The 17,881-nt window shown below is 43.0% G+C and overlaps 1 protein-coding gene across 1 annotated transcript; it reads left to right on the top strand.

Moving 5' to 3' along the window:
* Positions 1–15,981: 15,981 nt before the first annotated feature.
* On the top strand, positions 15,982–17,821 carry PDZD9 (PDZ domain containing 9; the record flags this gene model as incomplete). Its single annotated transcript, XM_019494613.2, has 3 exons — positions 15,982–16,190; positions 16,353–16,410; positions 17,088–17,821. Coding segments are annotated over 3 exons (672 nt in total), but the record flags the coding sequence as incomplete, so codon positions are not given.
* Between the last annotated feature and the right edge of the window lie 60 nt (positions 17,822–17,881).

The raw sequence follows: 17,881 nt of genomic DNA, 5'->3' as shown, positions 1-17,881 counted from the left end.
GTTTTTTTTTTCTAGTAACCTCATCAAAATAGAAACCTTAGAACAACTAAACTTTCCAAAGACTGCACATATCCCAGGCCTGGCTGCACTGTCATCTTACTGGTTACTTGTGCCTTTGGGTTTTTTGGTGATATTTTTTTACTGCCTTGTGTCACGGTGGGGTCCTCCAGGAGGGCTGTAATCTCCTTAAGGTCCCTTCCTCTGTGCCAAGTCGGCCCAAGGGCACTCTCCAATTCTTGCCCACCACATCTTTGATGTTCTAATACATATTAGGGAGGCTGCCTCACGTCTTCTTGGACACAGTCCGTTGTAACCTCTGGTCCTGTAGACTCCCGGACCCCTCGTGGGTCTTGTCCTGCAAACAGGTGCTTCGGGGTACCCTAGCCTCGTGGGCTACACGTGGCTCCAACTACCCCTTACACCACACCCCAAGCATCGCAGTTGGAATAGACGTTGGTCTGTCACATATACACTCGCCCTCTCCTCTGGTGCCTTCTCAACAATGTTGCCCTCTCCTCTGGGGCTGGCCGCACCCGCACTAGGGCTTCTCCATAGTGCCCCCTCTCCGGGGCTGGGGTCTATGCACCCCATACGCCACACCATTACTGGCACTAGGGTCCCCATGCTACTGTGGGTCCCTTATGAGGCCTCCTCTAACCCCTAACAGCCTCACCCAAACCACTGGTCTAACAAACAGCAGCAGAAACTCGAGCCTCCTGGCTATAACTTAAACATAAGCCACCTGGCTAAAACAATATAGCACAAGCATCTTAGGGTTGCCATAAACTGTACTTGTGGTCAGGCTTCTTCCTGCACCTTGGCTTAGGGCACTCCTGTTTCTCTGATTGCTAGTAGGGAACTGCCCTGGCCTCAGCTCCTGGGCTTTATAAGAGCCAGGCCTTGCCCCTTACAGCCAGCTGACCGCTGGCAGGTGTGGGTCGTTTGCTGCCTCCGGTTGCCCTGGCAACCTGCAGGTGGGCTCCTCATTCCCTGCTAGGGCTTTTTCTCTAGCAGTTTCTCCTCTTTAGGAGCAGGGCACCTTGGTGCTCTGCGACACCTTAACTATAGTTGCGTTCCTGGACCATCGCAATGACAATAACATTCCAATCCTGCTTGTGCCTTAGTTATTCCTCCAATGATGCAAGAATGCTGAGCAGGAAAGTTAAAGTGTTCTGCCACAGGTCTGGGTGTTTTTCTGCAGCTGTTATCAAATTGGTGTTCATTCATTCTTTCAAACTGGAATCACCCCATCTGTTAAGTGTAAAAAGCAGAGGGGTACTGTAAGTAGATATACAACACTGATAGATTTGTAAGTGAATGAACTTCGGATGTTACAATCCAGGTCATTTGGTCCAGTGATGATATGGTCTGTATTGATGTTGGAGGACAGAAGGCATGTGGGTCCATTGCAAGGCCTGGTGCCTTGATGAGAGTGGGCATTAGGTAGCCTGTTGCTTAAAAGGCACTGTTTAAGGGTGGGAGGGGCAGCCTGTAAGCCAGGACAAATTTGTCCCCCATGACCACTTTGAGACAGTCATCCTTTTCCAAGATGGGTTAGAAGTCATTTTCAATCAGGGTGTCAAGGCACACTATACTGCCTTGAGATCCTTTCAAGGGTGTCGTGGAGTTAGTTCTGTTAGGTTTACAGACATCATTTACAAGATAAACCCAGAGATTTCAAATATAAATCCATAGTTGTTGTCCGAGTTCTTTGCAACAGAATAAAATGCTTTATTATTTTTCTGTAGTCAAAAAGAGAGTGAAAACTAAGAGCTGGCACTTTCCAAGGGGTGCTTCCAGTCTATGCAGGAGTGCCTCAAGTCTATCAAGGGATGCCTCAACTTTAAAAAGGTTGAAAAACACTGGTTCAAGGTGTTCAAGCCAGCTGCTGTAGGTGACAACCAGAGGGGAACTCTTGTCCTTGTCCTGGAGTTGGTATAAGAGCAGATCAGAGCAAGGTCTGAGTCTGGCTTTGTTGATTTGAGTGGATCCAGTTTTGGGACTGTACTGTAACTGAAGGAATCCCTGCTCCAGGTGTGCAGTGGGATCAGAGCAGATGGTTGTAGTGTAGGCCTTGGCTGTAGACAATGAATCTAGTGGTGTTCTTAGGATAAAAGCTGGTGGCGTGAAGATAGTTGTGGTGGTCAGTTGGTTTCTGATACACTATGGTGGCAATGTGGCCATTGCACTGTTGTGTCTAAGAGATTAATTTGCTGGGTGGAGTATTTCAGAGTTAGCATCATGGAGAAGTAGGGCTGGAAGGAACATCCAAAAGTCATCTAGTCCAACCCCCTACCTGAGGCAGGATCATCCCTATCCAAACCATCTTATACAAACCATAATAAACTTTACATAAAACTACTGCCAAACCTGACATAACATAGAACTGACACCCTAACCTGCCACAGGTAAAATAAGGGAACCAGAGCAGCCAGTGTCCTGAATCTATAAAATGTTGCCAAAAATACGCTCAAGAGGTCCTGGGTAGAAGGCCATGGTCCCTGCTACAGAGGAAGGCAAAAACCCCCACAGTCCATACTAATCTGACCATAGGGTAAAATTCCTTCCTGACCCCAAGTATGGTGATTGGTCTGACCCTAAGCAGAGGGGCAAAACCCTCTACCCAGGAATGTCCAGCTTTGGTCTCAGCACTGAGTACTGACACACCCCAGTTAAAGTCCCCTTAGCTAACACCAAATGCTTCTAGGAAGGCTAAAGACTTTGTGACACACATGAATGCTGCATGCCCCTGCAGGCTGGGGGGCATGGCGACTGCACGCAGGCGGTGATGTCGGCAATGGGGGTGTGGCGGCAGTGAGTGGGGAGCTCTTGCAGGTGGCTGCAGCAGTGGCCACAGCAGGAGGGAAGGGTGGTGGCTGGCAGAATCGGCAGTGCTTTTTGCAGGGGGTGCATTGCCGATCTCATGGGGTGCACGTGCACCTGTGTGCAGCCTCTACACATCACCAGTGGTGACACACAGTAGCAAAGGCAAGGAGGGGGGAGCAACCAGCAAAGCCCAGAAGCATGGGAAATGTTCTAGTAGTTAATTTAGTTTAACTTAATGTAAAACACTCAGCCATCTCTATAGGCAAGCCATAAGTGGCATGTGAGTTCTTGTTTACTTGATGTAAATCTTATGTGTCACTATAAAAGATAATAGCAACCATTTGTAACCAGGTCAAATACCAGTTGGGAGGCACCAAGCAAACGTAAGGGGGATACTAGTAAAAACACCCGAACAACTTCCTAAGGCATAAAGAGGATTTTCCCCACCTTTATCCAATCTCCTCTTAAATACCTCCAAGGAAGGGGGCAGCACCACCTCCCTTGGAAGCGTATTTCACATTTTGGCAAAGAAAATAGGAAAAATCACTGTAAAGATTTTTTTCCTTTATGGCCATAGGCAATGCATAAGTGCCGACAGTGAAGGGCACAACTGCACTGCCACCGCCACCCCCGCTGCTGCCAGGCTTTGGGTTCAGCCAGGCTGCAGCCCCGTGGACCGCTGTTGGTGCAGAAATCATACTGCCACTGACACTCCCACTGCTGCCGGACTTGGCTTCAGCCTTGTGCCCTATGCCCTGCTGTCACTGCAGACATCCTTAGTGGGGGCATGTGCCCTCCCATGCCTCCCCCCACCGATATGTCACCAATGTTTACTGGAATGTGAGGAAGGTAAGAGAACACAGTCTGCAATTAGCTTCTATTGAAACACCTGGCTTTTGACATCTTTTTTTTGATAGGTTAAAAACATTAACTTTATTTGTTGCAAAACAGTCAGATTTCTCTCCATAATAGAAGTAGTTAGTATTTGGCAAATGTGAAAGAGCTGGTTTTTTTATTTAAAGAACATTAAAACATTGTTGTATTAAGAGCATGATCCAATTATCTTTAAGAGAAATTATTTCCAAGTACTGTCTTAAGCTATCCAATAAATTAAGTTTAAATGATATTTCAGTAGTTTTTAATGCAATTATATAACAACCTAGCTCAGAGCCACTCTGCCTCCAAACAGCCAGAGTGGGGATAATGAAACAGCACAGACATTTCCTCATTTGCCCCTGACTTGGCAGCAGTTTTTAAGTCACAAATGGTCATGACTGAGTACCCAGCCTTGAGAAATACAGGCTATACATAATCCTGGAAGGTGAACAGCTAAATATGTTAATTCTTTATGGGTTGAGGATAATTAAAGGAAGACTATGTCCCAGAATGTATCAGGTTGCGACCATACTGTATAAAATAGATAGTCTGTGCATAAGGGTTTAGGCAGAATCAGATCCTTAGAAAAGAAAACTGAACTTTAGATAATAACAAACATGCAGCGCAGAGCAAATTCCTGCTCTGGAATGAAGAAATCCAGGTAAAGCATCAACCAGCAAAACACGCCCAACCCAGTTCTGTATTTCCATCACATTTGTCCCCAGGCCCAGAGCTGAGTTCTGACCAGTGCTTCTGCGTGTGACCCCTGCGCTGTGAGGCTTTGACTTTCTCCCATGGCTGGAGCCTGGGGCCGCACTCAGAATCCAGGTCCCTTAAGGTTCTAAACAGTTACTGGGTCTTCGAAACTTCTTGCCTGCTGCCCTGTTCGTTCCCCACAGGCCACTATGGAGAGGCATTTACTTTCAGCTAAACACACCTGAGATCGTTGCCCATTTAATTTTGGTTGTACAGACCATCTCTTATAGTTTAGGATCCATGGAAGGTGCAAAGTCTTCTGATCTGCCAGCAGGTAGGGATGAAACCAGGTGAATTTTAATGCTCTCCCAAGCTCTTTCCCTCATCATCTCAGTACTTCAGGGAAAAGGAATGTTCCCTTATTCCTGTATTTCAAGGGACCCCAAGAGTTTTAGAGTCTCACTGCATCCGCTAGTTGAATGACTATATGGCTTTTCTTCATCATAACCTTTTATCACCTCACTTTTCTCATCATTTACAGCCACACATACTTTTGGATCAATATCTGGGTATATATCGAATGCTGGTGATATCTAGAGGAGGGTAGTGGGTGGATGAAAAACGAAAAGGCTGGCACTTCTGGGGAAGAGGGCTGGATAAGATTCCACAAGTTACTTTATAGTAAGGCTTGAAGAATGTAGGGTTGTCCCTGCAGAATGATAGCTTCAGAGGTGCCACAGGGTAAGGTTTGTGAAGTTTCTGAATCTGTCCCCAAAGAACAAAAGAAACCCAGATATTCTCTTTAGGGACTGGTCTGTTTTACTAATCTCAGGTCTGTAAAGTCAAGGGTTGGATACAAAGCTTTAGCAGTTTCAGGAGATGCTCTGGCAGCCTCATAATTTTCCAGGCTTTTGGTGAAAGGAAGAAGTCAGAGGATTTACTTTATTATCCTCATTATAACTGGTTGTGGATTCAAGTATGGATGATCTGACATTTATACTGCATTATTTATATCATGCATTTAAATGGCTAATAGATGCTCAGATTATACACCTAAGGAACTGAAATACACTTGCCAGGTACCAGTCCCTTTCCTCATGTAAGCAGCAATGTATAAAACCATTCTGCTGGAAAAATTTAGAGATGAATCTCATCCTGAAACACTGACAGGGAAAACACATTTTCTCATGTGAATTCAAGCTTCTTCAAAACAGTTGGTGGCTTCACTAAGCTATCATTTTCTATCGTGTCCTCTCCTCTCTGTGTGCATATCCATTTAAAAGTAATGCACAGCATGAGCGGTAGCTCTTTTCTTCAGCACAGCATGCAGTTGTTTAGAAATACGTTTCTAAGTGTGCTAAAAAGCTATTTCAGAAATACTTGTTTTCAGATAATTATCTCACAGAATATATAATATTTGATAACTTTTAAATCAATATAGTTTTGTGTCACTAATTCAGCAGTTCATATCTATTTAGAAATGTATGTAAGGATGTACTTAACTTTAAACTCATGGGACTTTTAAGTGCTCTGCCAATTAGGCATTGATTTAAGCTCTTTCTTAAATGCTTTGCTGAATTGAGGCTTGTGATGCTGTCATCATTTCAATTAGTAAAATCTCCCAATTATTTTTCAAAGGGCTGTTTCCAGCACTGGAAAAGATCTCTGAACACACCTTGAGTACTACATTAAAGACCAATATCAGCATGGGAGAACAAGGCTTGGGTCTTATAATCATTCAGAACGGGCCATATCTCCAGATAACAAGTCTTGTTGAGAAATGCTCTGCAGCTAGCAATGGAAGGCTAAAACCAGGTAAAAAGACAAATAGCCCTAATCACCATAGTTTTGTAGAAATGTAACCCTAATTATGATCCATTCACCAGTTTTACCTTGGGCCCACTTTTGCCTTGCTTACCTGAAGAAAATCCAGAGTTATTCCTCTTTAATCACTACAATTACAGAGGAACACAAGTGGAATAAGAATATCAGAGTTGAGCTCAGCATTACTAATGCTTTTTTCTGATAAATGGAGACAATCAATTTTTAGATTAATATCCTATTGTCTTAATTTGATTTAAGTTGCTATCATGAACAATGATTTTATTATTAGATTAAGAAAACAATATATCTAAATGATATTTCCACATGCAATTATATGCAGAACTGTAAATGATGGGTATCTTTCTTTATCTTGAAATACTCATTTCAAAACAAATTGCTTGCTTGTGTTTCATATTGATATTTCATAGAGCCAGTTAAATGTGAATGTACAGTGCTTATATATTTGCCTACATAAGCAAGTTTTGTTATAAAAAATAAAAAGAGGAATCTAAAAGATTAAAAAAACAAAAATAATTACTCACACCTCATTTCTTGTAAAAAAAAATTAACAGTAGAAAAGACATATGTATTATGGCATCTCTTTCCCATAGACAAGTTAATTTAGTCTCTCTTGTTAAAGAGATTTCTGTTTAATCATAACTTTTTCCCTTACTCCCTCTCTTTTCCCCCTGATGTTTGAGGATAGCATGAGAGTAGAGAGATGCTATACCAGATCTGGACGTGAGAATGACCAGTTCTCCTGATCTTTAACCTTTGTGGGGTTTGGTTTTGTTTTGCTTCCTTCCTAACCGTACATTTTGATCAGGGTTATCAAACTCTTGCTATAGAGAAGGATCAAAAGTCCACTTTAAATTATGGTCCATGAGGCAAAAGTATAAATGTACAACTAGATATTGCCCTTCAGCCAAGGTGGATCACCCCCTGTTGTCATCAGCAATTTTGCACAAAAATAGAAGGTCAAATGCGGCTTTTGTATAGTAACTGTACTTTAATATCTTATTGTCTGCTCAGTGCCTTTCTGTGAGTTTATTTAAACATTTTCACATTTACAAGCAACATAAAACTTCCATGTGTCCTGGAACTTATCTTGCCATTTGCTTTTACATTTATACTTTGGAATTATAATGAAACAATTTATTTATAAATAACCAGAAGTAATCTGCCTAGTCTAAAAGAAAACACACATTAAGTACTGCAGTTATATTCTTTAAAAAAACCCCAGAAAGTACACATGGTGACATCTGGTATATTAATAACAAGTGAATGCTGCATTATTCATATGAATTAGAAAGTTAAAATGCCTCATTTGAAGAGCGCTGTGTTTCATTACTTTTACATTCCCTCTCTATAGAGCAAACAGTTTTTAAATTTTACCCAGAAGTACTGGAGGGTTTAGCTTGATAAACTGACACAAGGCTAAACTACATGATCTAACAGGTCATTTGCTGCTTTACTTTTTTGAATGCACTGAAACCGATATTTGCTATATAATTACTAAGTGTGATATCGTCTCTAATTTAGAATGCAACTTGAAGGTCATGCAGCTACTTAGTTAAAATAGCTTATGCTTACACACACACACACACGTTAAACTATATCCCTATAAAATAATGGAAACAATTTACTCTGTTATCTTAAGAACTATGTATGCAGGTCTGAGGGAAAAATCATCTTTCAGAATTAAACTAAAAGCCCATGTGTTAGAAAAATGGATAACATTCTGCTTATTTGATGAAATGTAAACAACGACTGAAGTTCTACATATCCTTAAAAGAGGCATAGCATTTTTATTTGAGTTTGTTTTAATTTTAAGCTAGTAAAAGAATCCTCTGCAAGAAGGTAGATCTGATGCAAGCCCTGTTAACCTAACATTTTTGTATTTGACAGGCTAAGGGCTGGTAGTTTTCAGACTATAAAATTGTGATAAAGAACTAATGTGCACAAAGGCATATGCAAACTATTAGGCTTTTTAGAAGAACATCTATATTATTAAGATTTTTGTCTAACAATATTGAGCTACTCATAATTTTAATGTCTATATACAACAGTCTGAAAACAGATTGACTATAAAGGCATTTTCAGTAACAGCTATAAACTCAGGGAATCAAACCTCTGATTTATTTGATTTCCCAGATCAAATTTGGACATTGTAAAGTAGACCTGGGACTTCCCAGGTACTCCTTTGTAACAAATATAATGACTTTGCAGCTGATTTTAGCTTCTACAACCAAAAGGAAAGGTTTAGGGATGCTTCTGGGAGCACTTACATCTTTCTTACAATGCATTTCACAAACAAAAAAAGCAGAAAGCTGAATTGGTTCAATACATTTTTTAATTAATTAATTCCTGCTCTCATTTTAGATATAAAGTTTTTGATTATAACAGTAAAGACAGGAGTTGCATACTTCAGGAAGGATGTGAACAGATTGGAAAGAGTCCAAGAGAGCAACAAAAATGAGTATGAGGAAAGGCTGGAAAAACTAGGGTTATTTAGTTTGGAGAAGAGAAGACCGAGTTACTGAGTGGGGATTTGATCTTCAAATATCTGAAGGGAGATTATGAAGATGGAGATAGCCTTTTCTCTGTGGGGCTATGACTAGGAGCAATGGATTTAAGTTGCAGCAGAGGAAATGTAGTTTGAAGATTAGGAAGAACTTTTTTTACTATAAGGGTGGTTAAACGTTGGAACAGGCTAGCAAGAGAAGCTGGAGAATCTCCATCCCTAGAAATTTTCCAGAGCAGGTTGGATAAACACATGGCTGGGATGGTTTAGTCAGGGATAATCCTGCCTTGAGCAGGGGCTGGAGTAGATGACCTTATGAGGTCTCTTCCAGTCATACTTTCTTATGATCCTATAATTTTGTAAAATATTCCCAGATTAAAGTGAGTCTTGTCTATTGTAATGAATATTGCCTGGGTAGGCTTTACTTTGGATTTGAGCCAATTTAAAGAGTATGGTATTTTTTGATATATGTAACTAGATGTATAAATGTATACATAAAATAAACACATGAACACAAACAATGTGTTTACATACAGAAATGTACTATTTACAAAGCCTTCTAAAGCTGACACTTGGGAGCACAGAACTTAATTTTTAAATATCAACAGACTACATATTTCTTTTAAGTAGGCCAAATATTACTAGTTTCAAACGGCAACCCAGAAAAGGCCTATTTCAGCACTCATCATATCTTAAAAGCAGTTGTGTGTGAACAATGCAACCCAGTATTAAGTATGACCTCAGTGAAACGTTCCTTTTTCAGTGAAAACCTACAGAAAAATTCCTACTTTAACAATAAACATTTTGTAATGGTCACTGAATATTCAATATAAATCTAAAACACAGTATTATGTTTAGCACTTTAAACAACACGATCTTTCCATTAAATAAATAGCTAGAATTTTAGAGACTCAGATAGACTGGAAATTCTGCTCGTCTTTAAGAAATGTTGCACTGAATTTATTTGTTCGCTTCATGGGGGCGTCTACATAAGAGGTTTACTGCCTAATTAGTTCCACAGTCAAATGTTGTCATCTACATGTACAGTGAGATTAGGCCAGAGTAAACTCCACTGTAGCATAGTACTACCAAACACAAGTATTATTTTATGGTGGAGTTATTTACTCCACTGCAACACACAGGTAGATGCTGATGGGGCTGGCTGGGGCACGAGTGCTTCAGTATGGGGGCAGCCTGTCAGTTAGCCCTGCACTGGAGCACCCTCATGCCCCTGCCATCCTCCACAGCGTGTTGAGCTGGGTCACAGCAGCCCCAGGTTGGCAGGCTGACCCCCCAGGCTCCCTGCCAGCTGGTGCTACTCTGACCTAGTTCAACATGCTATGGTCCCTGACAGACATGCAAACGGCATGCTGGGGAGCAATAAACTCCTGCACAAACTGTGTTAGGGTCTATTCAGTTGCATTACTAGCATGTATAAATATAGCCAGTAAGCAATAAATTATCTATATCAGGGGTGGGCAAAATACAGCCCATGGGCTGAATCTGGCCCACCAGGCCATTCTATCTGGCCCATGGGACTCCTCCAGAAAACAATTATTACCAGGCTGCAGCTGCCCCTGAGAAAGCCAGCAAGAGGCATGGGCTTTCAGAGTTGGTGAGCCATCAGACTGGGCAGGCTCTGTGACTCCACCTCTGTGGGGCTCCTGACTGGACAGCTGGTGAATAGGGAGGGGAGCTCCTGCCTGCAGTGCCAGGAGCCCCACATGGAGGCATGGAGCCAGCCTGGCCAGCCCAATGGTGCACAGCTCCCAAAAGGAGAGCTGAGAGCCAGACTTGGCAGTATGGAGCCCATCTGGCCAGACAGCACACGTGTGTGGGTGAGTGTGGGGTTCATGGCTGTGTGGGGGCTCCCCCACCACACGCCTCCCCCCCAGTGCACAGCCCCCACTCCCAGCAGCAGCAACAGGGCCCTCAGGGCATTCATGATCTGTAGTAGGCAGAGCTCTCCAGTAGCACACAGCTATGGCTGAGTCCCGGGAGCTGCACATGGTGGAACAGAGCCAGCCCAGCCCAGCCCAGCCCAGAGGCGGGCACTCCTTGCTGGCATGGAGTGAGCCCAGCTGCCCTGATGCCACAGCTTCCAGAAGGACAGCTGGGAGCTGCCATATTCAGCTCCTGCCACTGTAGCCAGGAGTGCATGCTGCTGGGCCAGGCCTGGCTGGCTCTGTGCTACCATGTGCAGCTCCATGTGGAGTGCTGGAAGCCCCACGTGAAGGCATGAAGCTGGCCTGGCCTGATGGTGCACAGCTCCTGCCTGCAGTGTTGGGAGCCACACGTGCTGGCACAGAGCCACCCTGGTCTAAGCTGAAGGCACATGCCAGCAGGCCCAGCCAGGCTGGCTCCATGCCACCACATTGCAGTTCCTGGGATTCAACTGGAGCCGCACACCATCAGGGGGCTTTGCCTCCCACAGGCCATGAGTACCCAGAGGGCCTGCTGCTGCTGTTGTCACCGGCAGTGGGGGCTGTGGGATGCGTGATGGTGCCCCCCCATAGACCTCTTCACAAACCCCACACAAAAGCCCCACACCCACCCACACACAAACCCCTTAACAACCCCCCCACACACACTCCACACACAATATACAAGAGTAGGACTTTATTTTGAGCTATTATGCAATCACCCCTATATAAATTATGCAAACACACATAAATCAGAACAAAAATATTTTTTGAAATAAAATTAAAATATGTTACGGTAGATATTTGATTTTTAGTATATGATCTGGGTTTTTTTTTCCTGGTTTCAAGATGGCACCCCCGCCTCCGCCCCAGAATACTTTTAGGGGCAAGGAAAGGGACTTCCAGTGGCAAAGGTCAGGTGTTAGGGGCTTTCGGTCTCAAAATGACAATCAGGTTGTGTGGCACCTGTTAAGGGGCAGGGCTACCCTTGTGGTCCTCAACAGCTCACCAAAAGTCATTAAGTGGCCCTCCAGTTGAAATAATTGCCCACCCCTGATTTCTATCAAACTGAAGTATATGCACACCACTTCTTTTGTGCCAGCTTATAGCAACTTCCTAGTTAATTATTGCCTTGCATAAGTTTATATTAAATGCACAGCATTCTGGGCAGGTATGCAATGAGGCAATATCTCACTACTGAGTTCTCTTCCATGGAATTTTCTTGCAGGACATTGTAGGACCCTCCAGAAATTCCCATAATTCCCACAATTCTTCTCTATTTTGCCAGTACTGCTTCTGACTTGCTCTCAGGCAGCATTGAGAACATGCAAAGAAGTGTCACAATCATGGCAGCTGTTGCTAGAACCAGGGTGATGCATGCACATTAGCAGTTGTACTGAATAGATTCACCTGGGCAACCTTGAATGACATAGCAAGGTGGGTACAGGGGTATGAGGAGGAGGAGCAGCAGAAAGAAAATAAGCAGTTAAAATTGGACATTTATCTGGAGCAACATCATTCAGAAGAGCAGTGCTTCTGGACTCAGACAACTAGGAACTGTGATGACCAGTACAGAATGCAGATGGTTACTCTTCTATGCATTTGTGTGGAGCAATAGAACCCAACTTATCTGGCCTCCCGCAGGCCAGATCTGGAACATGGAGCCTGTCTGTGGGCCAGTTCCAGAGTGCAGAGCCTTATCATCTGCACCCCCTGGGGCTGGAAGTGGGCCGTAGCATCCTTAATTGCTGCATCTCCCAGAGATGCAACAGTAGCTGCTTCTCCTCCCAGTCTAATTTCTAGCCCCACAGGCAGGTCTGTGGCCCAGATGACATGGCTCTATGTTCTGGATCCAGCCCTTGGGACTCCCTTTGGGTCTGGAAATTTGGCAGAGTGGTAAGTGGTGCCAGCATTAATTGCTTATGCTGGAGCTGCATGGGCAGATCAGTATGGCAAATCTAAGCAGGAAGCAGCATATTTTTCTAGAACCGTGATTCTCAACCAGGGTGCTGCAATTACAGAATGACAGAACTGTGAGTTATTATAACAACACACAGTAGAATATAACAAACATCCTTGCTGTGCCGGGATTTGTAAAAAATAGTTATTTACTTTTTAGCTGTAACAGTTTATGTCACAAAGAGAAGGGATTTAAGGGGAGGAAGTGAAAGTAAGCAAGCAAGCAGCAGCAGCTCGGAGAAAGTGGTTGGAAATTCATGGCCATAGGCGGACATGATACTGCATAGAAACAAAAATTTAACTAAGTCTCCAGGACAGATACCATTAACACAAAGGGAGGACAGGGGAAGAAAAGCAAAACATGTGGAAAGAAACTCTACCAAACCTGACAGCAAACAAGCAGGTTATAGCCTAGAATGTGCTGTCTAAATCTCCTTATGCAACTGAACTGTAATTCAGCACAGATATTTCCTGGCACACTTCCTCTCTGGAGTATTTTGAGCAGGTTGCTGATAGAGCTCTTGTCCACAGCAGTTTGTCTGTCTGCATTGGGTTCTTATGTAATTTCCAAAAAAATTGCCGAGCCATCCCATTCTTATCGGGTAAGACAAGTTTTTCTAATTAGTCCCTATGATAGGACTATTGTTTCAAATACCTTTTGGAAAACAGTCCATCACCACATTTATAGATGTAGCACTAGCATCACTTGCAAAAACACAGACCCGCTCTTTACAACACAGACAGGTAGGCACATTACCAGAAATCCTGTTCTTGTTTATTATCTTCAGGACCTCCTGCTGGAGCTCTCTGCGCTAATGACCTTGGTAGTGCTATGCAGGGGCAGGTCCAAGAGTGGTCTCACACCCCTTTCTGAACACATGTTGCACACAATGAGCTCTCCACCAACAAGAGCTCTGGGCTCAGTTGCTAGTTATAGCCCCTGTCCCAGTAATCTCTCTTCTACAGCCCATTCAAAAATCCAAAATCTGTTCATGGTGCTGAGCATCTTGTCAGGGTCTACATTAGGGCAATCTTTCAAGTAGAGAGTTGTGACCAGTCCCCCAAAGCCATGCCTACTCAAATGTAAGACATGGCTCCTGTAATGTGTAGCTGTTCAAGCAGCTGAATACTAGCTGTTCAAACTCACCACTGGCGGCTATTGAAAAAAAGGCACACCTAGCTCAGTCCTATCATATCTAGGAAGTCTAGTTAAGATGATCTCAAGGGCTAAGTACAGACAGTCAAAAAGCCAGAGGCTGAATCAATTTAATCTTTGCAGGTTAGTCTACAATGTACACATTGAACCAATAAGCAAGTGAACAGACATTTACTTTGGATTCTAGAAATGCAGCCACATACCTGAAGTGGCTCAGACTAGACTGGGGGCTGCTAGAAACCCCGTCCCCTCCACAGTTGCCTGGAGCAGACAGGGGAGGTGAAAAGCATCCTGGGGGGCAGGGGCAGGGGATCTGGAACAGAAGTTCAACAATCTGATTTAACCTAAATCAGTTAAGTCTATACTACCTACATCCATACAGGTTGATCTTAAACCAGTTTCAACCATTTTGGATGCCATTTATGTGCACTGAACTTCTGTTGTGTTACAGATTGTAATCAGTTTCCAATCACAGTTTATTAGAGGTCCACCAATATATAAAAGGAAAATTGACATTATCAGCTATTGGCCTTTTCTGGCTGGTATAGCCAATTCCACCAATAAATATAATATACCTTCTGGCTGAGGCCCCCAGATGCTGTGCACATGCACAGCCACACACGTGCATGGGGCCAGGAATGCAGCCAAGCAGCATGGAAAGCAGTGCCTTGCAGGTCAGTTTATGGAGGGGAAGGGGTGTGGGCAGATCAAAGCTGCCACAGTGAGGGAGGGAGTGGGGCAGGGGTTGGGGGTACTGCTCAGCCAGGGCAGTGATTGGGACCTGGGGCCAGGAGCAGGATGGAGCCGCAGGTGGCTTGTGTGGAGAGCAGGCTTGAGGGGGCAGGCTCCCTGCCACTGTGTGCCCTCCCCACAAGAGAGGTATGGTGGTGCATGTGCCCCCCAACATTTGTGCACAGGGCAGATACAAGCTGCTCACTGTGGGCTCAGGGCTCTCTGCTCCACTGCCTTTGCCCCAGAGGCTCCGCATCGGCTGTGGATTCCTTGTCTGGCCAGCAGCCGGAGGCACAACTTGCTGTTCCTACTGCTGCCAGGCAGACGGGATGTGCAGCCAATGCAGAGCCCGCAGGGTAAAGGCAGTAGAGTGGAGAGCTCTGAGCCCTCAGCGAGCCTACATCTGCCCTCCTGCTCGGCTCCGCTCGTTAAGCACATCCCCACTCTTAAAAATGGTGGCAATGGCACTTGAACTAAAAGCTCATTTAATGAGCTTTTAGTCCAAGTGCAGCTGCTGCCATTTTTAAGTGCCAGGACACCAATTCCCTGGACGAGCTGCCCGCTGCTCTGTCCCACTCCCTGCCCGCAGTCCCACTCGCTGTCCTAGCTGGGCACCATCCCCAGCCCCAGCTCCTGCCCCACTCCCTCCTTCACTGTGGGGGCCTCAATCTGCCCCCCCCACGCCTCTTCTCCTCCACAGACTTACCTGAAGGGTGCTGCTCTCCATGCTGCCCAGCTGCATTCCTGTAAATTGGTTATCAGATCAGCATTGGCCAATATGGCTGGTTAATAATCGGCTATAGGTACCAGCCAAAAATGTCTTTATTGGTGCACCCCTACAGTTTGTATGTAACTTCTGCCCGTAGCGAGGGAGCACACAACTCAGAAGATGGGTTGCAGTAGGCGTGAGACAGTAGAGCATAGGTAGCACAAGGAAAACTGCTAACAGCTGAATAGTAGGCAGATAATCATATAGACCTCAGAATGAACAAACTTCAAAAATGGAAATAAAAAAACTGCACTACCTACTGCAGCTTAAAGTTAGACACAAACCGTATACAAACAAACTGAGGTTACCAATGTAACATCTTTCTGTAGACAAAGCCAAAAATGTAAAACAAGAAAGGATAATTCTGAATCGGTAACAAATTTTATTGCAAAAAAGCGTTTGGAGGAAAAGGGTTTGTTGTTTCTTTTTGTTTTGTTTTAAATAAAAGATGCATATCAGCTCCCTTTCGTTCAGTATTAAAAGGAGCTGTAACATTTATTATTTCTTTCTATGTAGTTAGTAAAGCAATGTTTAGGAGAGGTAGGGGAACCAGCATGTAAAACAGAGCCAATACACAGCACTTCTCCAAACAAACATTTAAGCCTTCCCACTCTTGCCAAAACTGCAATTGTTTGTAACAAACGCACACTTCAGTTTGAAGATCAATAATCCTGGATTTTTATATTAATACTATTATTTGCTTCCCCTGGCAGGTGACATTCTGATTAAAATTGGACATGCTAACGTATTAGGATGGACACTGCGAGAGCTTAGGCAACTTTTGTACAATATTCCTGTAGGAACGAGTCTACAAATCAAGGTTTACAGAGATTTTGTTGAAGTACCTGAACACTGGCAAAGTGCAGTTGAATTAATTCCAGAAGTAAAGCTTCCTTCAAATACAGAGTAAGAAACACAGCTACTATGCTTGAATGGCATTTTATAATACACCTAAATATTATGAAGAGAGAGAGAGTGTGCAAGGTAGTACTTGCCCAGGGGAAGAAAGAGAAAGAAAAACAAATCAAAGGTATCATTCCTGTATGTGTTCTCTGGAAAGTTCAAAAGGATCAAGAGAAACCCTCCATTTCCAACTTGTCTTTCTCTGTCCCTAAAAGGTCATGAGGTGAGATCCTCAACTGGAATAACTGACTTCAATGGAGCTATGTTCAGCTGAGGATCTAGATGACTATATGTAACAAGTTCCTGTATCATGAGCATGTGTTGAATTGCTAACAATTCAAGGTGGTAAAAAAGCTGGTAATTTACAATGCTTAATGATCACAGCATCTTATAAAACACAAGAACCATTGCAGGAGAGAGGGAAATTCAGAGATGGAGAGGAGGAATATGGATCCTACAGAGGAGAAAGTGATTGAAAATAAGAGCACCCAAAGCAGACTGGAAAACCCCTGGGCTCTCTCTTCCAAAAGACTAAGTATACTATACATCTGTGCTGGAAACTACTGGTATTTCTAGAAGTCAAATTATTTTGTGTTCTAAATTAATAGAATAACATTGCTTTAGTTTATTAAGTGTTTCTTTGTGTTGTTTATAATCCAAGTATTATAGCACTATAAAGTCCATATCAAGTCCTGCTAGATTGAAATCACTGATTGGGCAGTTCTTTGCATATTCATTTATTTGGGCTAAGGACTTTTTATATAAAGACTAATATACAGTCTTAGTCTTTTATATAAAAGAACTGTACTTTAAGTTATTTTAATCCAATGTGTTCATTTAACCTGAATACAACAGCAACTTCCCAACTTTTTAGTTTTCTTATGGAATGAGTTATGGTAGAATAACATTCACTATGTTGTACATTTTAGCACATCAAGTAAAAGCAGCGAGGAGAAAGAAGTCTGGAGCAGTAGCGATGATGAGGTTGATATAAACCTGGAAAGTTTTAGATACAAATCTTCACAATCATATGGTTATGAGCTTATAGAACAACTACCATCAATATCCAGAGTTTGGCATGAATTTAAAAGAAACCACCACACATTTACAGTAGGAACAGATATTGGATGTGACATTATACTTCATAATGAAGTTGATGCATTGTGTGATTCTGGTTTTGCTACTACTGGCATTAAATCTTCTTCATACTGGACTATGCCAAAGAATGATGACAACTTATCATCCTCCTCTTCCTCTCTATCAGATGCATTTTGGCTTGAGGAGTTTGCCATTGTTTTGGACTAGCTAACAGGCACAAATTTTACCTAATCAGAAACTGGATTCCTGACAAAGTAAATTAACATCGGAAGGTTCAGTATTTTGAAGTTAGCTATTACTGAAAGTTTCTAGTGGTGCACGCCTAGACTACCTAAGAATCTTGATTTTAAGATGCTGCTGATATCCAAAAGCTACCTTTTTTTGGTCTTGGCAAATTTCTCCATCTCCCACTAAGATCTATGAAGAGCACATTAAAACATGCTATAAAGTCCAGAAAGAAAAAGGTACCACGTTCAAGTCCTTAAAGTACTTACAAAATACTGCCTTCAGTTTTTCAAGGTAAGTCTGAGAATGAACTTAAGTAGATGCTCTACAGATGTGAAGTTTAATGTTCACTAATGTTCAAAGACTATTGC

This window comes from Alligator mississippiensis, chromosome 13 (assembly GCF_030867095.1).
Source record: "Alligator mississippiensis isolate rAllMis1 chromosome 13, rAllMis1, whole genome shotgun sequence".
Classification (NCBI taxonomy): domain Eukaryota; kingdom Metazoa; phylum Chordata; order Crocodylia; family Alligatoridae; genus Alligator; species Alligator mississippiensis.
The sequence above is the reverse complement of the archived record's forward strand: the minus strand, read 5'-3'. Positions and strand labels throughout refer to the sequence as shown.